This window comes from Miscanthus floridulus, chromosome 3 (genome assembly GCF_019320115.1).
Source record: "Miscanthus floridulus cultivar M001 chromosome 3, ASM1932011v1, whole genome shotgun sequence".
Lineage (NCBI taxonomy): Eukaryota > Viridiplantae > Streptophyta > Magnoliopsida > Poales > Poaceae > Miscanthus > Miscanthus floridulus.
Genome location: NC_089582.1, coordinates 141,852,109 through 141,878,119, shown reverse-complemented (window position 1 = coordinate 141,878,119; position 26,011 = coordinate 141,852,109). Strand labels below are relative to the sequence as shown.

At 46.2% G+C, this 26,011-nt stretch overlaps 1 protein-coding gene and 1 non-coding gene across 2 annotated transcripts; one reads left to right on the top strand and one right to left on the bottom strand.

Annotated features, from left to right (window-relative positions):
- Positions 1–11,550: 11,550 nt before the first annotated feature.
- Positions 11,551–12,566, bottom strand: LOC136547293 (ribonuclease 1-like). The gene is made up of 2 exons (XM_066539250.1): positions 12,420–12,566; positions 11,551–12,282 (listed from the first exon to the last, which is right to left on the bottom strand). Exons 1-2 carry the CDS (start codon positions 12,510–12,512, stop codon positions 11,632–11,634), a joined length of 744 nt encoding a protein of 247 aa, XP_066395347.1. The 5' UTR covers positions 12,513–12,566; the 3' UTR covers positions 11,551–11,631.
- A 789-nt stretch (positions 12,567–13,355) lies between these two features.
- TRNAL-CAG (transfer RNA leucine (anticodon CAG)) lies at positions 13,356–13,436 on the top strand. Its single transcript has one exon. It is a non-coding gene; the product is annotated as a tRNA-Leu (tRNA).
- Positions 13,437–26,011: the final 12,575 nt, after the last annotated feature.

The following is a 26,011-nucleotide window of genomic DNA, read 5'->3' as shown; positions in this document are numbered from 1 at the left end:
ATTGAGAGGCCCTTTGATGTTTACTGTGATGCCTCGAAGATGGGATTGGGGTGTGTGCTTATGCAAGAGGGGCGTGTGATAGCTTATGCTTCACGCCAACTGAAGAAGCACGAGGTGAACTACCCTACCCATGATTTAGAGCTAGCTGCTGTAGTTCACTCTCTGAAGATTTGGAGGCATTATTTGTTGGGCAACAAAGTGCATATCTTCACTAACCACAAGAGCCTTAAGTATATTTTCACTCAGTCTGAGTTGAACATGAGGCAAAGGAGATGGTTAGAGTTGATCAAGGATTATAATTTGCAAGTCTACTATCATCTAGGAAAAGCCAATGTGGTAGCTGATGCCTTAAGTCGTAAGTCGCATCAGGTTGAGGAAATACCCTTGTCACTTCACCACACTAAGGTGCTAGCTCAGATTGCCTTGACCTTAGAGTTGCTGGAGCAAATTATTCGGGAACAAAAGGAAGACCTCGAAGAGATTTCTCACATCAAGAAGTTGCTAGCTGAAGGACATGGACCTCATTTTAGCATTGATGAGCTAGGAGTCATGAGATACAAGAATAGACTGGTGGTTCCGTCTAATGAGGAGCTGAAAAGAAAGATTTTAAAAGAAGCCCATCATTCCAAGCTGTCTATCCACCCTGGTAGCAACAAGATGTACCATGATCTACGCCAACTGTACTGGTGGTCCTACATGTAGCAAGATATCACCCAGTTCATTATCGAGTGTGACACTTGCGGTAGAGTCAAGGCAGATCATATGCGTGCTCCCGGATATCTGCAACCTTTGCCCATTCCGGTTTGGAAATGGGAAGATATTTCCCTAGATTTCATTGTGGGTTTACCCCGCACCTCCACGGGTTTTGATTCTATTTGGGTCATTGTGGACCGTCTCACCAAGTCTGCCCACTTCCTTCCGGTGGACACTAGATACACTGCCAAGAAGTATGCGGAGTTATACTTTGATCGAATTGTGACCCTACATGGAGTTCCTCTCACCATCATCACTGATAGAGGGTCAGTTTTTGTCTCTCGTTTCTAGGAGAAACTGCAGGAATGCCTGGGTACTCGTCTTCTCAGAAGCTCAGCATACCACCCACAGACTGATGGTCAAACTAAAAGGGTGAACCAGGTGCTAGAGGATATGCTGCGGGCTTGCACCATCTCTTTTCCTAAGAAGTGGGATCATTGTTTGAAGCTGGCAGAATTTTCTTATAATAACAGCTATCAGGACAGTATCCGCATGGCGCCATTTGAAGCTTTATATGGATAGAAGTGTAGGACGCCACTAAACTGGGTTGAAGTAGGAGACCGTGGGTACTTCAGGCCAGATTTCATAAAGGAGGCTCGAGAGAAAGTAAATATAATTCGTGAACACTTGAAGGCAGCTCAGAGTCGACAGAAGGCTTACGCAGACAAGCGAAGAAGACCTTTGGAATTTGTAGCTGGGGATTATGTGTATCTCAAGGTATCTCCTATGAGAGGGGTACATCGGTTTGGTGTCCATGGCAAGTTAGCCCCTCGGTATGTGGGTCCATACAAGGTGTTGCAACAGTGTGGTCCCGTTGCTTATCGTCTCCAACTCCCTGAAATTCTCTCTGCAGTTCACAATGTATTTCACGTCTCGCAATTGAAGAAATGCCTACAAGTTCCTGAAGAATCTATGGAAATAGAAGGACTTCTGCTCCAACCTGATCTGTCTTATGTGGAGCATCCTATAAAAATCTTGGATGAGAAGGAGAGAGTGACCAGGAACAGGGTGATAAAGTTTTACAAGGTACAATGGAAAATCATTTAGAAGACGAAGCCACCTGGGAGCAAGAGAGCTACTTATCAAAGCATTACCCCCACCTCCTCTCTGGGTCGGATAGCTAGTTTTGCACCAAATGTACTCCCTACCTCTTTCTCACACTAGGCACATGAAATCTCGGGTCGAGATTTTATTTTAGGGGGGTAGATTTGTAACACCCCGGTGTTACATTGTAATGTTTTGCTAAAACATTTCGTAAGCATCTGAATTATGTGCACATGTGTATGACAGGCTTTATAATCAATGTTGGCATTGAAACTTTTTTACGAAACGGGAAAGCAAATGTTATGTTTCGTGTCACATAACGTGTTTATTATCTTAATCAAATTCTTGTTAAAACAAAATGTTATAAAACATTTTTATGAACGGCGATAAAAAAATGTGTGGTCGAAGACATGGATGGCTAGCGAGTACGTCCCGGGGGTCGGGTTTGGGATTCGACGTGAAACCATTCGAATCGACGTCCTTCGCGTGAGTTTTAGAAGAGGTCGATGAAGCCATCTTTGGCATTATTTGTAGAACAATTGGCTTAAGGAGTAGCGCAATGTCGCGACTGTGGTTGATGGCTCACTGTACCCCTTTGCGCATCTAGCAATTAGCTTAGCGTTTGGAACACGGCGTACGTGTTTTCTAACCGCTTTAAAAACTGTGCACGGCCCCTAGCTGAGTCCTGAGCGCGGTCACCACCCGCTTGCCAGCGCGCTCTGCCGTGCGGGCCGCACCCGCTGCCACCTGACTGCGCCCATTGCCACGTTTGTGCATGCGCACGCCCTACGCGCCAAGGCCACTGCCTCGCTGCTGCTCGCCTCACCAGCTGACGCATTGCGCCCTGGTCACTGGTCGTGCTCTACCAGCGCCTTGCCCTGCCCTGTTGTGGCCGTTGTCGCACCAGGTCCCGCGTTCGTGTCGCCAGCGGCTACGCTCGATACAGCGCCATTGACTTCCTTGGTTGCTTGCGCGCTGGACGACTGCTTGCTTCACCATCACCTCGGCATTGCATCCGCGGTGTTACTTGGCTGGCTCTACCCACTGTGGCGCCATACCGCGTCTCGTCGATTTGCTGCAGTGGTCATGCGGACGGCTGTCTGGAGCACGTCCTAATGCTCCCCATGGACAGGCACGTCGGTACCTTGCGTTGACATCCGTAGATGAGCCATGCCGTGCCATGACCTCCCCTGTCTCCGCTGTCTCCTTACCGCCATGGTGATTTCTACCAATTCGTTGTAGTGGTTGCACCATGTTTCGATTGGCTTTGCTTGTAGCTCCGTTAGGCATCCGGTCGTCCAACCTACCCTACCGTGCTGCCGTTCTCACCTCACTATGCTCCAATTTCGAATTACCATGCCACCGGGTCCATAAGGCCGAGCCGACGCCCTCCATCGGCGAGCCAGCCCCGTAATGCACCTCGTGGCGATTTAGTGCACCCATAGTCTCGCCATGTCCTCCTGAGCATCCCACGCCCCGCAGCCATAGCTTCACAGCAGGCCAGCACCACTGCTGCGGTAGTGCCACCGTCGGGCACCACCGCACCACCGCGAGCTCACGTGGCCAGCCTTGCTCAGACCGCCTCCAACCAAACCGCCAACGCCATGGTGTTGGTGAGTACTCCCTGGTGCTCGCGCGCTCATGTGCTGGCCTCGCCTTCGCTGTTGCTCACGGGAACACGGCTGCCTTTGCAGGTCAAGAGCCGCCGTCGGGGAGGGAGTTCATCACTGCGCCTCTACTCGCCATATCGCCTCCAGTAGCTTCGACTTGTCATCAAGGTACCTATCGACCCCTCAAGTAGACCGTAGAGGTTCGGGTGTGGCTGGCGTAGTCGCCTAGTGCCCGTGCCGTCGCGCCAGTGCACGCCCTGGGGAGGCCAGGGGCTTCGCCGCGGTGAAGATGTAGGAGTTGGAGGGTGCAGGTGTAAAACTACAGACTAGCGAAACAGTACCATAGGTCTCGTAGCAAATACCATGTACATCGGGGGTGCTCGTGCAATTTTGCCGACGCGCGTAGGCCTTTCCCCGTCGCGGGTCGTTGGCCGTCTGGGCCACGCCTCCGCGTGGGCCGCGTGCTGGCCTGCCGTCACGCGCGGGCGAGATGACGCGCTGGATCGGGCTGCGCGTTGTGGGCCGACGAAAGAGGTTTCGGTTTTCCTTATTTCCTAGAATTAGAAATGCTTATTTATTTTATGTTATGAATCCAACTTCGATAAATCGTAGTAAATTGCATGGTTGTCCAAAAATAGCGAAACTAAGTTTGTTAGGTTCGCAAAAATGTCATCTACCTGTTAGTATAGTTAGTTCACCATTAGCTATTAGGATGGTAGGCTCATAAGATTTAAATAGAAAGCTTAGAATTATATCGATCAATAATTGCAAGAATTGTTGTGGCGAACCGACAATAGCTTTAGCTTTGAAATTGTTACAGTAGGGTCCTTAGACCTTTATATACTTGCTGTAAAAATTGGTAGCCGTAGAACGAGTCGTTTAATGGTGTAGTTATTATCCTTGCTTTAGTGAATGTATCATAAACTAGCATTAGGAGTAGGAGTATCTGTAGTCACCGTAAGAATGTATGACACGTTCATACTTGTTAGTAGTGCTGGTACGTAGCTTAGACTTTAGTGGGTAGATATCACTTAGTAGTTTAATAGAGGTACTTTTGCATTGAGAAGTTCTGCTGTCGTAGTGCTAATCATTGCATTGTCATTTCATGTAGATCACGAACAGGTAGACTTCGTACCCGTCGGTGAGCCAGAGTACGACGAGGTGATCGAGGAGTACGAGGAGGAGCTCTTCGCACAGGAGGGAGCCCAGGAGCCTGTTGGTACTGACTTTGCTGACCCGGCACCTACCCAAGGCAAGCCTCGGTGCATAACCCTATTTTTAAATGATCACTGAATATATCTATATGATATGCATTTACGTTACAGGCATTTTATGGAAACTACATGCATAAATATATCCACCATGAGTCCTACTAGTACAGGTCGAGTAGCTGCTATGCTCAGGATGTCGGTAGCGTGAGTAACCTGCCGTTACTCGCAAATAGGTGATTAAACTATGATATCATGATGAAATAATAGAAAGGAAAATGGTGACCGGACAGGGATGTGGATTTGGTACTGGTGGGTGTGAGGGGTTGTGTCCTGTGGCCAACAGGGCATAGTCCGGTTACACTTTTTCCCTATCTATGTCGATTAAGGATCGGTCGTTGCATATGACTCTAGGCAAGTCATAGACTATTATCCCGAGCACATACTTGGGTATGGGTGCAGGGAAGACTTGCTGCTCTCTTGTCGTGGATCCGGCTCTTTCCGGACCGACTGATGGGAAGAGGAGGTGGTGGAGGTCCTTGCACCGCACTGAGTCCGGGATTCAGAGGTGGGGGCTTGGAGTCCAAGTTTAGACGGGGACCTAGACACCTGGGACAGGAGAGTGGTAGGTTAGTTCTGCTTGTGCCTGGGGCACAAGCGGGGCATGTGTCTTTGGGGCACCCAGCTGGGTACATTGATTCGCGAATCGCCGGGTTATTCGGTACGGCTTGTCTATGATTTAGCACCGTAGTAAGAACTAGAGGTGAAAAAGGAGAAGGAACAGTATTGATTGCTCAACCCTTGCTTGAAAGTAGAACATGTGCTTATATAGATGGACTAGATGAAAACTTAACCTGGCTGATGATAATAATGTATACATAAGGACTCACTATTAGTATTGCTTTTTGCTAGAAGAGAACCAGCAAACCATAAAGCCTAGCATATTCCTTGAAGTCAGGAAAGTATTCCCACTAGTCGGATAAGTCTTGCGAGTACATTGTGTACTCAGGGTTTATTTACCCCTGTTGTAGGTGATGCTTGAGGAGTACCTTGTGTGGAGGATTCTTCTGGTGGGCTCAGACGAAATCCTCGTTATCTTATCGCTAGATGTTATCTTTTAATATTCCGTTGTTTATCATTCCGCACTCTGTATTTGGTATTATAATAATGTACTTTCTAAGAAACTCTAATGTATGAGATGGACTTGTGTTGTAACTCATTTTCATTATTGGATCCTTGGGGAAAATGTGGATCTTTCGGGTTCTCCCTCGGGGTGTGCCCGACGGACACCGCTCGCTGTAGTTGCTTTCAGGGTGCTTAGTGTCTGGTGGAAGACGAGTGCCTCCATAAGTACGCTATTCTGGGCGGTTCTGCCACACCTATGGATGTAATCCCACACGGATTCGCTGGGCTCCTGCTGGCAGCTCTTGAGGTCCCAGGAGTTTCCCGGGTGGACGTACGTCCCCTAGAAATTCCCGACAAAGACCCTCTTGAGGTCTGCCCAGTCGCGGATGCTGTCGTGTGGAAGGAATTCGAGCCATGCCCGAACATGTTCCCCCATGCAAATGGGAAGATATTGGATGATGAAAAAGTCATTATCCACTCCTTCGGCTCGATAGGCGAGCCGGAAGTCTTCGAGCCAAATGCCTGGGTTTGTCTCCCCGGTGTATTTGGTGATGTTGGTGGGAGGCTGGAAACGCCGCGGAAATAGTGCTCTCCGGATGCGCCGGCTGAAGGCCCATGGCCCTGGGCCCTCAGGGCTGTGGCTTCGGTCATCTGGTCAGCGATCGCGCCTGGGGCGCGTTTCACCGCTTCCCTCGATGGTTTGGCCAGGGTCCGTGTCACCTGCTGCCGTATGGCGGACGTCGTTACCGTGTCGGGCCCGACGACGGTTGAGCGACGCTACGAGCATCCTGATGCAGTCGGTGTGGAGCAGGCGCTTGGTTGGACCGTGGCGTGGCCGCCGCTCCCCGAGCCGAGCCTGCCGGCTATGGCGGTGAGCGAATGGATCGATCCGGCTGGTGCGTCCCCATCCCCCGGTGGGGAGAGAGGGCGCAGGTCGGAGTCGAGATGCGGAGCTTTCTGCCTGTTGGACGGCGGTGGCCTCTACTAGAACCCGGAGGTTCTGGTAGACTGCCCACTCCTGAGGGTCGACGGGCTTGGGAACACCGTGGAGAAGCATTGCTGCAGCAACGATGTTCTAGCCGACCTGGGTGAATTGTGGGATATCATTCCCCTCGCTCACGATGTCGTGCTAAACCTGGCGAGCGTGACCCCGGGCGCCACCCGCCGGGCCAGGCGCGTGGGGCGCAACATGCTATACTGACGGCACCGGTGCAGGCGGCGGCTGATTCTGCCGTCGTTGTCGTAATTCCTCAGCATGTGCTTGCGTAGATGTGAGGGCTCCCACGCATGGGTCCGAAGGGGTGTGAGTTTGCACAGACATCGCGACCACCGACAGTCGTCCCGGAGCATCCGCCATAGCGCACTCCTGGGACAGACAGTGGCGGGGCGCCATGTCACCAATGCTAGAACCGTCGCTCTCGACATCACTATCCGTGAGTTTGTGGGAAATGGCAAGAATGCAGCCCGCCATTCCCACGAACTCGGATGTGAGGGGGGATGGTGCTAGCATCCATCGGAGCCCCCGAGCGTATGCGTCCGCAGAGGATGCGAGGCCATAGGGGAACCGATCACATGGCGTTTGTGGCATGGGCGGTTCATTCCCTCCAGGTGATTGGTGAGAGATAGGAAATAAAGAGCGAGTAGTAGTACGTGTATTACTTACAACGAGATTTGAGCAGCGAGTTTGCTCGGAATGAAGCGTAGATGCCGCGCCGTCGAAGTCGCGTGTCTCGGAATCGATGGTGGACGTCCCTCCGACGGGTGTCAGGTCACGAGCCTCCTCGTGGAGGTGGAGTACGCCGAGTCGGTTGGCGACGAAGTCTAGGCTCCTGAAGCGGAAGACTTGGGACGGCTCGAAGACGGGTGGAACCCACATCCCGGTGGGCGAGAATGCAGGGAACTCCAGCGGAGCCAAAACGAATCGTATCGCCCGAGCCCGCCATGGTGGGGTGGTGGAAAAATAGGCCATCCGATGACCAAAAGAGTGTTGAACATACAGCGTCTTCCACACGGACGGCGCCAACTATCGGAGCAGAAAGTGATCAACTAGTAAATATTTATAGTTTTGCTGCACGTTATGATCGGAGGTGGCCTAGCACTCAATGACATAGGATTTATACTGGTCTAGGCAACGTGCCCTACATCCAGTCGGGGTCGATCAGTGACTTTATTTCTGAGCCTAGGTGCTCGAAGTCTGTAGTGGGGTTACAAATGAGAAGGAGAAAAGAGAGGGTGTACAAGAGGTTCGGTTGGCTCTGACCGAAAGGGTTGTGGTCGGAACTGGGTGGTCCTACGGTTGGGAGTGTTGATCTCGATCTAGTGAGTCTGAGCTTGAAGAAGTCGATCTCCCCTTGTTTGGAGGGAGCGCATCCCCTTTTATAGATGAAGGGGATGGCTTTACAGGTGGGAGGGAGAGAGTACGGATGTTTCTGAGCCTTGCTACCTACGGTGATAACAACTAGATAATGGTTGACGCCCCCTAATACTATCGATGTCGCTGTAGGATGTCAGATGTGCACAGGAGGTCGAGCTATCTTCTTCAGGAAGGATGACGCCGGTACCTACAAAATACTTCTTGACGCCTAGTGGCATGTGAGGAGTCGTGCTATGTTCACCCGGTATGGCAAATCCTGGAGCCCATACCGCGATCGATGTCCAGAGACACGCGGGGGGCTTACCATATGGGAGTTTCTAGCGGCCCCTATAATACTTTGTGTCAGGGTGGCCGTAGAGCACTGTTTCGTGCAGGGTATGGTCCCTGGTACAGTGGTTTTTACTTGTGAGCCATGCCTTGCCTTTCTCCGCACGTCTTCTGGTTCCTTCCGAGCGGGGTGTCCCTGGTCGGATGTCCCCAGTCGGCACTCAGTGCACCGGTCGGAGAAGAGCGGTGAGCAGGGTTCCCACGAGCCCCGGTCGCGGGGTCGGAGTCGGAAGCAGCGTTTTGGGCCAGGCCTTCCGATTGGAGAGACTGCTTGAGACGGCTGGTGCCTGAAGCGAGTGCTCTGGTCGGAGAGCTGGGTTGAAGAAGTTGACGAACGGGCACTTGCTTCTTAAGGGTAGTCCCTCCGGTCGGCGACCGGACTACCCTTCTGGCCCGCTGTGTTTTAGATTTTTGGGCTGGCCCATGATCTATATGTTTGTTCTCTTGGGCCGAGCCCGGGCATGGAAGCCGATCCTCGAGGGACCCTGGGTTTATGAACCCGACATCTATACTTTTCTGTAATTAATTCATAGTTGCAGTTTTTATGGTCCAATTATGGTGGAATTTTTATCATGGTCTAATTATTGTATGCTTTAATTGTAGTAAAAAGTTCATACTCGTTTCTAATTTTACACACTTTTAACTATTTTAAAACTATTTAACAAGCATAAAAATAAATAAATCTATAACTCAGTTATACATGATCTAATGAGTATAAAAATTTTACTATACTTCAACCATATAATAATTAGTCCACCATAAAAATTACAGCACAATCGGACCATAGAAACTCAAGCTTTGAATTAATTACTAAAAATCATAGACATACAGTTTCAGCAAAAACTTTGTACTAAAACATACCATATTATATATTCACTATGTATATCTACTCATATGGAGTCAAACAAAATTGGAGTTTCAATTTTATGATTTTTATGTGATTTACTATGATTTTTCAAAAATTCAGCCAAAATAAATAAAAAAGAAAAAGACAAAACCGTCTTTGAAAACCACCTATAACCGGGCCAGGGAGGTAAAATGAACGGTTATAAAAGTTGAGAGAGGTCATTTATCTGTTTTGGAGTTCAGGAATAAAAACGATAATTGAGAAAAGTAAAATGGATTTTTTCCTATAGCGGCGGACACCCTGCAAAAGGCCCATGGATCGAAAATGTAACCTACAGAGTAAGCCCTTGTAGTACCAATTTTCTCTTCTTTTGTAATTTGTGATGAAGTACCGCAGTTTCGTGAATCATGACGATGAATGCTGAAACAGACGTGAAACATTTCCTTCCCGATCTTATTCACCTGGTCAAGAGTAGCACCAGTCCAGTGATAAGGTCGCCAAAGTCTTATATGGCGCGATGGCGTCCGATGGCACGATGCCTGTTTATTTCGTCGTAAACAATTTGGCTGATTTGGTATAAGAAAAAAAATATTATTTCAGCTTATAATCTACGATGATATACGATCGCCAGTCGAACGGGCTGCAGTTCCGGACTTCCGATCCAGCGACGCCACCGGGTCCTGGATCTCCCAGGGGCTCAGGCGTCGCAGCCCCCGCAAAGAGTCCAAGATAGAGGAGGAGAAGGCGTCGTCGCCGAGCATGGCACGATCGAGCGAGGCCATGGCGCCATGCAGACCGCCAGCGATGGATCAGTAATATTACTGCGATGGATCTGGTATTCCGGTGTCCAAGGCGATCGAATATGCGATGGATCAGGCTTCGTGGAACCAACGTGTATATATGAATTATTAGTTCATCAATCATCATCATGTATAGGAAATGAAGGTCAAACGAACGGGCAGGTCTGATACCCTGATCCAATCAGTTACGAGTTCGTTTGCATTGTTTTCCCAGAATCGGGAATCCTATTCCTAGAATGCTAGGTCGCGTATGGACATTTGTCTTGGTTTGTCTTATAAGCCATGACTAAAAGTACTGTTGGTTGATTTGTTAGGAGAGAAAAATATTATTCGTTGGCTGAAAAAATACGATTTATAAACCAAAACTGGGTGATTGTGTTCACGTTACTTGATTCGCTTGCTTAGTGGCCACGCCAGGTAGGCGAAGAGAGGATAGATCTCAGGGGGGACATGAAAAGAAAAAAAGAGAGTAGTATGTTCTTATTTGGCGTTATCAACTGAAAGTTTGGTCTACGAGATTAACCAACGATCCAGAGTTTGTCAGTGTAATAATACTGTCCTAACAATATTCATCGCATAGTAGTTATTAATCAAAATAATAGTAAAAGGGTCGTTCACTGGATTTTGTAACAAGTGTACAGTGTCCTCTTGAAGGTCGTCATGCACTCATGCATGCAATTGAAGGATTGTCTATGAGGCACTCAAGAGTTATGCCAAACTGCACTGAGCACCCGATTTTTTTTTTTGTGCGACACAAATTCAACTTCTTCCTTTTTTTTCCCCGAAACTAGTTCAACTTCTTTCTCATTTCAAAACGATCCTTCCAATTGGTCTCCGTCTCCTTTCTGAGCTTTGTTATTCTTTTTTCCTCGCATGATCCCATCCGCCAAAAAGAAAAAAAAATTGACCTGAGCAATGCACCGGAAGGACTAGGGTTGTGATTTTCAAATCCAACCCACAACATAACAAATTGTTGGAAACACCCGATTTTGTATGAATCGAGGCACTAAGGATTATGTGCCTGTTTGGCGCTGCTCACAACAGTTTCATGAGTTGTTGTGAGTTTTTTTTTTTTGTCAAACACTCATATTCAAAACGCTTTCATGGGTGAGGTTGTTTTTCTTCTCATCTCATAGAGACATGAGTGGAATGAATCTAAAAATAGTAATTTACCCTAGCTCTCTCTCTGATGAGTTGTTGATGAAGCTATTTTGTTAAACATTTTTTTTCAAAACAGCTCAGCTTCACTAAAAAACTACTCGTGGAGCTATTTTTCAAAAAAAAAAAAAGTTTCACCAGTGAAGCTGAGCTGTGTCAAACAGGGCTATATGTGGTTGCCTATGTAGGCTTGTTTTTGACTAAAAATGACAAAGTCGCATTATTAAATACAGTGCCACCAGGTTAATTAACCTTCGTACAGGACTGCGCTGATGGCTGTGAACACATAACAGGTCTCCAATCGCAAAGGTAAATCACATACGCACATATCACATGTATCGATCGATCTACATGCGTTTTACAAACGGCAGCCATAAACTTGGAATCAGAAGACAGGCAACTTAACCCGGTCGGTGCACTTGGTGGGCATGGCGAGCGGGCAGTCGATGAGGTCCTTGGCGTCCCGGTCGACGCACTGGTACACCTGGAACAGCTGCGCCTCGCCGTCCGCGTCGCGGTTGCACTCCAGGTTGGCCACGAACCCGGTCCCCTGCGCGATGGCGTCCCTGACGCTGCTCACCGGGTACGTCTCGGTGTCCGACGGCACGATCCCGGCGTCCGCGAGGATCGCCGCCAGGTCGTGCTTGGCCTTGAGCGCCAGCGTGCGCGCGAAGTAGTCGTGCGGCTCCAGGTTGGAGCAGGTGCCGTGCTTCTTCCACTCGTAGCTCCAGAACTCGAAGCTGCGCCGGTTCTTGCACGACAGCGTCGGCCAGCTCCGGTCCAGCGACGCCACCAGGTCCCGGATCTCCCACGGGCTCAGCTCGTTGCCGTCGTCGCAGTACTCCGGCCAGCACTTGCCCCGCCGCCCCACGGTGGAGAGGAAGGCGTCGTCGCCGAGCATCGCGCGGGCGAGGCCCTGGCGGCCACGGCACTTGGCGTAGTTGGGCCACAGCCCGTGGATGCCGAACGCCGCCGCCGGCTTCGTGTCATCCGGGAAGCAGCAGCCCTGCCGCGTGTCGCAGAACGAGCCCGGCCACTGCATGAATGCCATCAACGAGGGAGGAAGCCAGGAACACATGTTAGATTAGATATATTCGTCGTCGTCGCTGGATTAAAATCACGAGAGGCCGATCGATCGGTCGATCTCCGGTCACGACACGCATGATGCATCACCTGTTGAACAAGGTAGAAGAAATCGAATTTCTCCGCGGCGGAGGAGACGGCGAGGAGAGAGAACAACACCAAGAAGGCGATCACAAGCTTCATCCTTGCCAATTGGCGATTTCCCTGCGACCAAGTTGTTGTGTAGCTGCAGCGAGCTATTCGACCAGCTAATGCTTATATACTACTCGGTATAATGTAGTACATTGTATTGCAAGAACATGACCACACACATGACACATGCCAACATGACGTGTCTATCTAAACATCTATCTTTATATGCAAAAGCATTAAATAATACAACTATGTGCCAATTAGTATCCTGCATACGTGATTAAGATATTGAGTTGGATCCGGTCCAGGGCGAATATGCTATGCTAGCTGTGGATCAGGCTTCAGGCTTCGCAGAAACAGCGTGAGTTCTTGTAGAAAACGGGCAGAGGCTAGCCCAATCAGTTACGAGTTCGGTTGCATTGTTTTTTATCGGAATTCGGAATTTTTAGGTCATGTTGTGTGAACGTGTGTGCTCATGGTAGGTAGTACACCGGACTAGTCCTTGGTCATGTTACTTCCTTGGCCACGCCAGGTGGTTGAAGGAACAATGGATCTGAACAGGTAATGCACTGCAAAAATGAGTATAGTTTTGCCAACTTGCAGTGAAATGTGAAACTGCCACACCACATGACCACACATGGGACGTAAGTCAATGCCGGCCACTACTTGTCTTTCATGTACGTTGGTTGGTTGGAAGTACGCCATATTATTTGACGCAGGAGTAGTGTAGACGAATTATTGTGGATGTTGAGATCGCCACGAAGGAAACAGTGCGTGTTCTCGCATGGTAGTGTTTTTACCTGGATGTTACCATAACAGTACAAGTAGCTGAAGTGCTTTGAAAGAACTGTATGCTATAGTTTAAAGGATTATATTCTAAATCAGAAGCAACACGTCAAGATGGCCGAGTTGGTCTAAGGCGCCAGTTTCAGGTACTGGTCCGAAAGGGCATGGGTTCGAATCCCATTCTTGACAACTGTTTTTTTATTTGTCTCTATTTTTCCTTTTTGCGGTTCAGAAACCTTAGAAGTTGAGGTTGTACAACTGTTTTTATTTCTCTCTATTTTTCCTTTTTAGTTCATGCAACTTTGTTTTTTTTATTTGTCTCTATTTTTCCTTTTGCAGTTCAGAAACCATAGAAGTTGAGGTTGTAACCATTTCCTTCCTTTTTCAACAAAATATACGACTTTCCTGATTGGCAAACCTCTGCTCCAGAAATGAAATACCCATACTGCTTCGCACTTGTTTTCTCTTCGAGTGTGGCCGAGTAGCACTCGCAGTAGCTTCACTAGAACATGCTTCCAAGCGAGCTCCAGCATCTTCAGTTAGCTAAAACATTGCTCGATAGTACATACCGAGCGTGTAAACTTGAATGACATTGAAGGTGCCTTGAGAATAATTGTTTTGATGCTCACCAAGAAAGTGTGCAACTTTGTACTCTTTTGTGACAGGGTGAAACCCAAAACGGTAGAAAGAGAAGTGGCCGCCCTTCAATTTCTTTTGCAGGTTTGTCAAGATTCAGCAGTTGCAAGGTTAGCCCTTTGTCTTTGTGCATAAGCATGGAAGCCCATTGCATGAGCCGCAACGAAAACCATCCGGCCCAATTAATGGCACGGCCGACGTTGACTGTGACTAGGCTTGACTCTTGAGGCCTCATCGAAGATGATAGCCTCACTAGGGTGTGTGCGCGCTAAGCTCTCCATTGGCATTTGGCAGTGATGTGAGAAGTTTAGAGAGAAGGCAACGGCGAGAGAGATGTCCACGTCTTAGTACCATACAATCATCCCTCTCAAAAGAGTAATTAGGGGCGTTCTAGATGATGAAGCATCAGCTAGCAGGGCTTTCATTCCGTGCATTGTCTTCCTGATCGAACTTATTGTCGAGCTCATCATTGCAGTTGGCAGCAGCAGCCACGTTTTCTTCGCTGCTAATGCTATGCTAGTACAACTACAAGTAGTTCCACCAATCACTAAATCTGTTTGACAGTTCGTACAGCCACCGCGTGCTGCTATCCGAATTAATTAAAAACCCTTCTCACCTATGCCTGCAGCTCTCAAACTAGTTTCAGAATTCAGACCTGTCGGGTAGACACACTTAGTAAGTTTTTTGACTGACAGTGATTGCTCAACTTCCACTTCTTCTGGCCCATAGAACTTCTATAATAGAATTGGTTGATTGATACTCATCAATCAGTGCTGCAATCCGTTGTTTATAAGGAGATGTACAGTATGTACAAGTAGTTTTACTATCAAATATCAACCACAGATTCAGAGTTGAAGTTTGACACCTGAAGATAAGTATGCACTTTCACTAATATGATGTTATCGAATAGCACAATCTCAAACTAAATAACACTCCCTCCATCCTAAATTATAAGTCATTCTAACAATCTCGTAGAGTCAAAGCATCTCAAGTTTGACCGAATTTATATGATAAGATAACAACATTTGTGATACCAACTAAGTATCATTAGATTCTTCATTAATTATATTTTCATAGTATACCTATTTGATGTCACAAATCTTTCTAGTTTTCTCAATAATTTCAGTCAAACTTGAGATGCTTTGACTCTCCAAGATTCATGAAACGACTAATAAATTGGAATGGAGGAAGTACATACAGACCAAGAGGCCAAGTGATCGACACTAAACAGTACAAGGAGAATCCACCTTTTAAAAAAAACTTTCTTTCACATAATGAAAAGAAACATTTATCGTCTGTACTGTTTCGCCTTCTTAAAGATCTTTGTGTATGAACCCAAGTTACCCAACTGGATAAGGGAGTCAAACGTTGGTTCAGACCAGACGCTCATGCCAATTCTAATCTCAATTGCCTAATCTAACCAAAGATTCATCGGCTCCTTGCCTCCTTTCCATATCTGAGTCTGAGGGATCTTATGACTTATCAGGATTTCAAAAAAAAGGAGGGGTTTTAATCAGGATTTCAATGCATGTCTGATCAGCAACCTGTGCTGCGGATGCAAGTGGCCAAGTGGGTACCCAATGGATAGTTTTCTATCTTTGAAATCCGAATTTGTTCATTTGGATCGACCCAATTACTCGGGAGAAAAAAAGAGTAACATCCCTAGCCTCTGCTCAAAATTGCTGGTTCCTATATATATTTTCAATCGACAAGAAAAGGTACAGCAGTTGCAGGCAAATTTGATGACCGTGTGGGGTGAGCGCCATTTATGATCCGTTTACTTAGGCCTTGTTTAGATTGGAGTTAGGAATCAGTATTTAGCACTATAGTATTTTCGTTTGTATTTGACAATTATTGTCCAATCATGACCTAACTAGGCTCAAAAGATTCGTCTCGTAATTTACAATCAAACTGTGTAATTAGTTATTTTTTTATCTACATTTAATACTCTATGCATGTGTCCAAAGATTTGCGGCCTGTTCGCTGGTTGGTTTCTGAGCTGGTTTGGGCTGGCTGGTGCTGATTTGTTGTGAGAGGAAAACACTGTTGGCTGGCTGATTTGGGCTGGCTGAAACCAACAAGCGAACAGGCTGTTGATGTGATAGAGAGAGTGAAAAAATATCCTTGCTGTCAGTATCTTTTCCGGAAGAATGATGGCAAGCCGGCAAAGGACAGAGGTCCATGAAGACCATAGTACTCATCGCTTTCAGAATAATTGGGCCTGTTCTCCTCGATGACGAAGCAACGGTACTGCTTTCTGCTGCACTCATCGTGAGCTCACTATTATCGTCTTGCTAGTTTTGGCCACTACCACAAGTTCTTCAGCTCCAGCTTGGATTCCTACTGTGCTTAACCCCATGCCAGCAGTATCTTTTCATATTATGTTTTGTTCTTGTCTCGAAAAATTGTTATATACTTTGTTCATTTCCTGACCAAAGTTCACTCTCGAAATAGAAAAAGCTTGACTTGGCATTACCTAGTTTGATCGACGGGTGAAGAGAATGAAAGATCCATTCTAAACCTGTCAAACTACACTATACAGCTATCGACAACTTCTCTTGAAGCATTGATGGTCAAGTCATTCATTCAGCACACTATTTTGTGCTGACCTCGTTAGCTGTTGCTGTCTTGCTCTGGCCTTGTGGCGGCAAACAAAGGAACATCTCTGACAAATTGCACACTTTGACAGTAATAGTACCGAAATACTTGTACTGATCTGTCAGTTTGTTAGCTAGTCAATAATCTCTGCCAAAACCCTGAAACTAGTTTCAGACCACCTGCTGCTGCTAGCTTTGTGAACTTAAATTCCTTTTTTTTTTTCCAAATCGACGATTGTAGTGCTTGACTTGGCTTCTTCTAAACCAATCAGCCACAGAAATTTTAGAATTAGGTTGACGCTCGTCAATTAGTATCATCCATTCATAAATGAAGTTTGACACCTGAAGATGACTTTTTGTGAAGAGTTTTCAGAAACTGCACGCTATCGACTGACTCCACGGTCCATGCACACAGCATCAGCAAGGAGCAAGGAGCAAGGAGTGTGGACAAGTGGCCCATCGCAACAGGATATATCATCAGATCTCATGTACAGTATATAGCATATAAATGAAGAACATATCATTTGCGTCGCTTAGAGTTTAGTTAGCAATCTCTTTCGCAAAAAAAAAAAAAGAAGAGTTTAGTTAGCAATCTTGAAAGAAGTGTATGAACCCTGATGAATAACTGCTCTACCTTTCAAAAAAAAAACTGCTAGTTCAGTCTGATGAGTTGGGCCACATTTATGATGGGCCCTCCTAGGGCTCACCTTATCAATGAACTTGTCGGGTACTCCACACGTTGTTTCATCATCTTGCCAGCCAAGAGTTGACGTTCGGGTGCTTCATGTGGGCTCAACCAAGCTGTTTGTTTTTGTTGTTGAGCAGGCATAGTGTGAGCCTCGAATTTGCCATGTGTCCTTGCTTATGTTCTATACAGAACTTGGACTTCAGCGTTCACGCATTGTCATGTGAAGCAACTATTTTCTTTTCTTTTCTTTTCCTTCCTTGAAGAAAATGGAGAGAAAAGAACGTTGCTTGACTTATGGATCATGCATTTATAGCTAACACGACCAATTGGACCGAAATTCGGATGGCGATAGAGAAAGGACAAACAAAGCCAATCACAGCAGACGTATCTTGGGTCTTGTACACGCGCTAAATGCAGCCTGAACCTGTAAAAGAAATGGAGCAAAATGGTGTCGCGTACTACGGCGTAATAACGCTGGTCAGATTCAGGAAACGTCCGGGCAAATTCTAAGAAGCGGTTGACTTTTTCGTAGCGTTGGTCATGCTCAGCTTCGAATTGATGGTGGCCCATGCTCCTCTGGAATGGGCCTCGGCCCGTTCGCTAGAACGTTCAAACGACCATACAAACATGTATATATCCACCTGGCCCCACTGTCAGCCAGCGGGGATGGATCCACCTGGCCCCACTGGCAGCGGCCCAGCCCGGGCATGGGCGCGCCCCGCCACGGACGGCCCCACGCGGGCGAGCATGGCGCACGAGGTGGCGGCCGGCGCCATGGAGCGCGACGGGACGGGATGTACGAGCCGACCGCGACGTGGCTCCGCGTCCGTCCTCCTCGGACGGTACGGGGATGCGCCCATACGCGCGTGGCCGTGGGCTGGATCGTCTCGCCGACGGCCGACCTCCTCGTCCCGCCGGGGGGTAACGCCGGGAGCCCAGAAAGTCTCGTCTGAACGGAGACCGTATGGGATCGGAGCATGGGCGTGCGTGCCTGTGCCTGCTTGGCGATCGCTCGCTCGCGGCGCCCTGTGCACGACACGTCCGTCGCGACCACGTACGCGCTCGAGACCGATCGAGCTGCCGGGCGCCTCGCTGGGGAGTGGGGGCCTCCGAGATCCTGCTGCAGGTTCTGGCTCCTGGCTCCTGGCTCCTGGCTCCTGGCTCCGGCAAGTCCGGAGCGTGGACCGGTCACCACGAATCCAGGGAGGAGCAGCCAGGAAGCAGCAGGGCCAGGTCGGCATGGCACGAGATGAGACGCATGGTCACGAGTGACGTTGCTGCGAAGGACATGCATGCAACATCATTCATCAGCGCAGGCGCGCAGCTGTGTCTGCTGCATGCCGTACATGTCAGAGGTGGGCTGCTGGTCATCGTATCGTATTCGTACATGCATGCATGCGGCTGTGCCTGTGCATGCATGCACCAGCTAGCCAGCGCGACCAGCTGCATCACTGCGTGCGTCACACGTGGGCTAGCTCGTGCGTCGTTTCCAGCCATGAGCCATCGGCTTGCCACTCCCATCCCTCTTCATGCTGATCCTGCTTTGCACCCAAAAAAAAAAAGGAGGCCCTCCTCCTGGCGCTTGTTAATTAGCACACCATGGAGCGATCGCCCGTGTAGATAGTACAGGACTACAGGTACATTGCACCGGCAGGAACATCAGGCAGAGTTACATCCTGCGCTTCCATCCCAGAACCAGTGCACGCCACTGTATGTACGTTGCCGGTGCGGCATGGACGCCGTCGATGACGTGTCTCCGATCTCTCCGTCCATATATCATCGGTCCGGCCGGCCAGAACTGGATCATCGATCAATTCCAGGAGTTAGCTATCCGAAGTTCCGAACCCACGAGCAACCTTCTACGCTGCTGCTGCTGCGTCTCGATCCATTCCTCCTCTGACAAAGACACGCACGTCACACACGTGTGTTAACGCCTGGCTCTCACGATCACTTAACTCTGGCCTGTCCCTAGATGCAGTACCAAGAACTAGGGCGGTTGATTTCGGATTGACTCGAGTCGTCGTACCGTCCGTCGGCGCAGTCTGTATCTGCTTGCGTTGCGTGGTCGTCGTCTCTCCATCTCGACTGGACTCGTGTGAACCCTAGCTCGCCATTTCCATGTTTTCGGCTACCTTGCACTTCTCCCGAGTATGTCGATCGCTGATTCGCAGTTATGTTGTTGGAAGTAAATGTACTCCTGTAATTACTCCTACGTCAAGACTTTCCCGCGCACGAATTAATTAATCGGGTCATTTCCAACAAACCAACCAACCAGGGGTAATGATACTACTAGTACTCTCTACCAGTCGTCTATCGATCCGAACAGAAGCCAGTACGTGTTGCTATTAGCTGCAAATAAAATTGACCGAGACGGCGACGAGTGAGTTTAGCGCATACCCCCAAACTAAACTCTAGTCACCTAAATGTAAGAACTAAAAGTGAACTAAACTTTAAGTCCTATTTAGAACTAGGATTAGTTGTTAGTCCATACCTATTTGATCAGACTCTACAGATTAGAACTAGTTGTTAACCTCTGATAGTTTGGTTCTACGAACTAATGAATTAACAAGTAGTTCGGGCTTTGGCTAACATTTAGCCCACCTAATAGTTCTCCTGTTTGGATCCTTAAGGACTAAAGTTTAGTCAGCTAATTGTTAGTCAAGAGATCGAAACAGGGCCTTAGTTCTCACCCCAACTAGTCATTAGTCCATTTGGGGTGGTAATAAGTTTATATCTAGATTTTTTTTTTCACTTTTAGGCTTTTAGCCCATGTATCCAAACACAGTTGGTTAAAAGTGTTCCAACTAAATTTTAGCTCATCTAAACTTTATGCATAGGTGGTCCAAACAGATCCTTAATTTTTTGCTTTTGTTTTACCATGCATCATGGTATGCAGCATCGATGGATCAATCGAGCAACAGCAGAGGCACACGCACAATATTGAAACCGATCGACTTTGGGCGTGTTTTGTTGCATGCCATAACTTGTCACGCCAAAAAGCTCGGCGACTTTGGCCGCTGCTTGGTTGCCATGTAACCATCGGCCCCTTCTCTGTCGTTTTGTTTCTACTGTTTATCGTTTTGCTCTATAGTGAAGTATGGCGTGTGGAGGCCATTTTTTACGCCACAACCACGGCGCTGCCAAACCTACTCTCTTTGTTCCAAAATAGAAGTCATTCTTGCTTTTTAAGAAGTCAATATCTTTTAACTTTGACCAATTATTATAAAAGAATGTTAATATTTATAATATATAATTAGTATTATTAGATAGAACGTTGAATATACTTTCATAATAAACTTATTTAGAGATATAAGTGTTGTATACATTTTCTACAAAATAAGTCAAAATTAAAAAAGTTTGACATATACGCATCCTAGCGGAGGTAGTACTGCGTGACGAGCCCGGCAGGCAACCATACAGCCTCTTAATACTATGCATTATGGCGGCGATGACGACGCTAGGAGTCATGATTTCGGTATATTATCACCTCGTACAGTACGCGCCCATTTTACAGGCAGGCCGGTCACGCTCAATCTCTGGCGTTTAGCGCGGGATATCGAGCCAGCTCGGCTCGGTCCCGGCTCGACTTGGCTCATTAATATTATGAGTTAGAGGGACAGCTTAGCTCGGCTCGTTAACGAGCTTGAGCTGGCTCGTTTAGCTCGCGAGCTACTTAAAAAAATAGGACACACATATTTATAATGTTCATATCATAATAATTTCAAAAAATGACATCCACCATTATGCAACCATACATGATTAATATATATTAGGTTCATCAAAAGCATCAACCATGCAACATAGCTGGTCCATCAATGATCCATGCAGTTACAACATACTTACTAGTTGCTTGCCACCACAGATTTGGAAAAGTTCACAAATTCAATATAAGCATCATCATCTTTTTCCTGGAAAACAATCCATAAATCAATATTTAAGTACCACAACAATTATAAAATCAAAATTCGTATGAAACAGCTGAAAATAAGGATCGCATATAAATGGAATAGATGTACGCTTATAGGTCAGTATCATCACCTTCTGGATTTATGGTCATAGGCTGATAGGCCTCAGCTCGTTTGAGCTTATGAGTAGCTCTTGAGCTGGCTCGTTAAAACAACGAGCTAGACTTCCAGCTCAGATCCAGCTCAGATGGTGAAAAAGTTAAAACGAGTCAAGCCAGTTGACTTGGCGAGCCACTACTGACGCTACAGAAGAAAACGTTTTCCTATACTACTGTACTATAGTGTCCTGCTACGTGCTATCTAGGAGAGGCAGCAGCCATCGCACGTTGAAGCTGAGACAGAAACCACCATCAATTTGGTGTCCGGAGACCCCAAATAATCTGCTTTGGTACCGCGACTCCAGTACTATGTAGCTTAAATACAAATTGATACTCATATCTACACGTGGACGATGCGGCCGCGGAAAACACTGGCTTAAATATGGAATGAATGGTACGATGGAGGCTGCTAGGGTAGAGGGTGCCTTCAAGCATTACACAAAACACACATCAACGCTCCAATTGCAATTGGGATTGGGATGTCCACCTCCTTCTAAAGGGGACCACTAGAGCTCTGATCTTCACAGGAGTACTGTAAATAGCGAGGCCAGAAACTTGCATTACCTTCCTCTCTTCCTTTTAAGTATCGATATGGTATCCATGCTGGTTAAACTTTATTAAGATTGACTAGCTTCGTAGAAAATATTACCAATATTTTGTGTCTCCAAATAAGTTTGCTATAACAATAAATTCAACGATCTATCTAATGATACTAATTATATTTTTATAATATACTTGGTCTAATGATACTAATTATATTTTTATAATATACTTGATCTTCAAAGCTACGACGGTTAAAAAGAGACGGAGGGAATATGTCTTTTCATTTCGAGCCTGGTCTTCAGTTTTGATACCTTTTTTGGTAGCATGTCATCGGTCTGTTCTGCTTGAAAATATCAAAAGACCATGCCTGAAAAACAACCCTGTCTAGGCTTTGTCTAGATGCCATCCAAATTCTAAGTTTTTTCACTCTCTCTCCATCACATCAATTTTTAGCCGTTTGCATGGAGTATTAAATGTAGATAAAAAATAACTAATTACATAGTTTAGTTGAAAATCACGAGATGAATCTTTTGAGCCTAGTTGGTTTACGATTGGACAATATTTGCCAAATAAGACGAAAGTTATACTATTTATCGGGTTCACTTTTTTTCAATCTAAACGAGACCCTAATCGTGCAAAAAGAAGTCGTGCTGTTGAGTGTAGTACTATATAATCATTTAATTTGATGGCAGTTTCGCGGAATCTGCCGGCCGGGCGTACTACTTGGATATGCATCTCGTGCTCTGGCGGTAGCATCCATGGCTGCTGAGCTGAGCTGACGAATCGCCGCATGGTCGTACTGATACACCACACCCCATTAAATTCTCTGGCCGGCTGACCAGGTCGTCTTCTTGTACTGTACCAGGCTACGCAGCCGTACCTGCTTGCTAGGCCACTCCAAGCACAAGCACTATTATATCAATCTCTCTCCACTAATGTTATCTTACCCTAATCCCTCACGCAATCATCATACGATCTGGTGCGGCGTTATTGCTTCCATCAAGTATGATGTGGTGTCGAGCGTATGTATAGATGCTGAGCAAAATTTGTGGAGGTGTTCTCTTCTTTTACATCCCATCTAGTGATGTTCAGTGTTCCCAAACACCATTGTGACAATGTCCATGTCTCTCCATCCATGCGCTTTCACCTAAGAAAAACTACTATCGCTTTGAGTATCTTTCCATTGTATAAAAAGATCAGGAAGGATTGCTCCATTTAATCACATGAAATTGTTATGGGATTGTACTAAAAATAAAAGGAAAAACATAGGGATTTGCTAAATTTTATGTGCTTGAACTTTAGTTTTCTTTCGGGCGACAACAATTACATATATTTTATACTAAAATTGCAGTTTTAGTTTATTGCAATTTTTGTAGACACAATCTATATTTTTTTGTTCCGAGAATAAAAAAACCATTAGATAAAACCATAAACCTGGCAACATCTAATATGTTTTGACACAAAGACAATTTACAATTATTTTGTAAAGTCAGACAAGGACAAAAATTTGATATGTTATGGCACAAAGACAAATAACAGATCACAAAAGTGATAATTTACTTGTATTAATTGGTAGTACAACAGTATTGTCTGAAATCATCTTAAAATTCATGTACCTGAAATATAGAAGTGAAAAACATAAGATTCTTATATTCCTATGAATTCAGGCACCGTACCATCCTTTGTTCACAGCAACCGCTTCTAGAAATTTTCTTTTGCGTTTGATTTTATAGAAAAATATAATCATGGGAGAAACATTCACTTAAAACTCTGTTTTAATGAACCAAGTAGAAGAACACCAAATATATTAATAAAGAAGAATGCCCAATGGCCCCTAAGGGCGTTACAAGACAAAATAACAAGGGGTTACAAGACAAAATAACAAGTATAACAAATAGAGCAACTCCGTGACACAACGAACCACTCCCAACACCAACACAGCCACAAGAACAAAAGGCAACAAAAAAGAAAGCAATGTCTAACACAAAGACAAAGAAACGTCCACCAACAAGTCCCAGAAGGCACAACCTTTTAACACCATCAAAGGCTTGACAAGGTCCGACGATAACAATTCCTGAAGATGATCCGTGTAGTCTTGAATTACGTCCTCATTGAGTTTTTCATCATCCTCAACAATGCTCAAATCTTTTTAAAACACTGCGTTTAGCAAGACGGATGCTTCTACGAAGTGACGATCTAAGACTTCCGTTGAGGAGCACGAGCTCCTTGAGGATCTTTGGTCGTTCTTGTCCTCTCTGAGGGCAGTTCCTGATGTGTCGATCTCCGCTGATCCATGTTCCACCATGGAAGCCCCTTCTAGGGACTAATAGCATGTTTGGTTGAGTGTACTTGCCTGGGTTAGGCTCTTGGAATGTAGCCAACAGGCGTCTGGGTACCTGTATCCATCGCGTCGTGCCAGGCCCGGCTCATGTAAAGTCCCCCACCGTCAGCCTGTTCGTTTGGCTATGGCTTATCGTAAACGATCGTAAATTTTCAGTCGAAACAGTATTTTTCTCTCACACAAATCAGCTAGCAGTACTTCTTCACGAACCAGCAACGATATGAACCAGCCAACCGAACATGCCGTAGCTCTGGAAAACAAAATTGATTAGTGCTTCCCTGCGGCCTGGCTCGCGTGGGCTCTTGCTTCCTTTGCTCGCAACTCATCGTGGTGTGCTAGAGCTCAGATATCTCCCCAACCAAACTGTTGTTGTTGGATTCCTGGCCCTACAGCCGCATGCAACCAACATCGAAGCTTGCATGGCGTGAGCCTAGCCGTGGCAGCCTGCATCCAAGATGCAAAGCAGGCTGGAAGGAGAAGGGAACCAAACACGCTATAAGATTTTGTGTTGTGCCCCTCCTTAGAGCTAGAGGAGATTGTCGCCTTTAATTCAGCTGAAAATTGCCACGGAGGTGATGCTTTTACCGTGATTTGGCTCACAAGCTATGCATTTCCTTCTTGGTCGTTGTTCTTGGTGATGATATATCACCTTTGGTTACTAACACTACTGGAGACGGTTTTTTTTGTTGAGTGTTCCATATTTTGTCGTGTGCTTTTTACCGGGCGCTCGGCAAAGAGGCTATTTGCCGAGTGCCAGAGAGAAATCACTCGGCAAACAATAACACTCGGCAAAGAGGTGGCACTCGGCAAACCAGAACACTCGGCAAAAGGGCCGCCGCCGTTAACCCTTTGCCGAGTGTCTTCTCCTGACACTCGGCAAAGCGGCGATTTGTCGAGTGTCATTTTTTGACACTCGGCAAACCATATTTTTTTCACTTTTGACCTCCAAACTTTTTCTGCAGTCTTCATATAATATCTGGTATTCCATGTTCCAATGTGGCATATTTCTCGGACTTTTTCTATATTTTTTAATTTTATTTCATTTAATTGAATTTTCTTGGATAATTCAAATTATAATTGCTAGTCATTCGAATAATGAAAAAAATGAATAGAAATGATATTCATGTTATTTAGTATAATGTGAGGCCGTATCCAAGAACAGATCACCAATTTCAAACATCTTATTCACGAAACATGACCACAAACTTACGGTCAAGTTGTTTTTAAATTCTATAAAAAGCAAACGCGGTCCGAAAATCATGAAACTTGTCAAGATGTCATGATATCATATGTGGAGGCTGTGATCAAAATTTGAGAAGGTTTCGCGCAAGTTGTCACGTACGATGCTTGCAAACCAAAGAATCTCCGAAGAAGTTTCATGATTTCGTGAAGAGGCCGACGAGGTGGTAAGCATCGTACGTGACAAACTTATGTAAAACCTCCTCAATTTTTTTATCATAGTCTCCACATATGATATCATGACATCTTGAGAAGTTTCATGATTTTCGAACTTCGTTTATTTTTATAGAATTTAAAAACAACTCGTCCATAAGTTCGTGGTCATATTTCGTGAACAAGATGTTCGAAATTGGTGGGATGTTCCTGGATACGGCCTCACATTATACTAAATAACATGAATATCATTTTTTTCCATTCATTTTTTTATTATTCGAATGACTAGCAATTATAATTTGAATTGTCCAAGAAAGTTCAATTAAATGAAATAAATTAAAGAAATATAGAAAAGTCTGAGAAATGTGCCACATTGGAATATGGAGTACCAGGTATTGTATGAGGACTACATAAAAAGTTTGGGGGCAGGAAGAAAAAAAATAAAAACGATTTGCCGAGTGTCTGCGTTTGGCGCTCGACAAATGAGCCTCTTTGCCAAGTGCC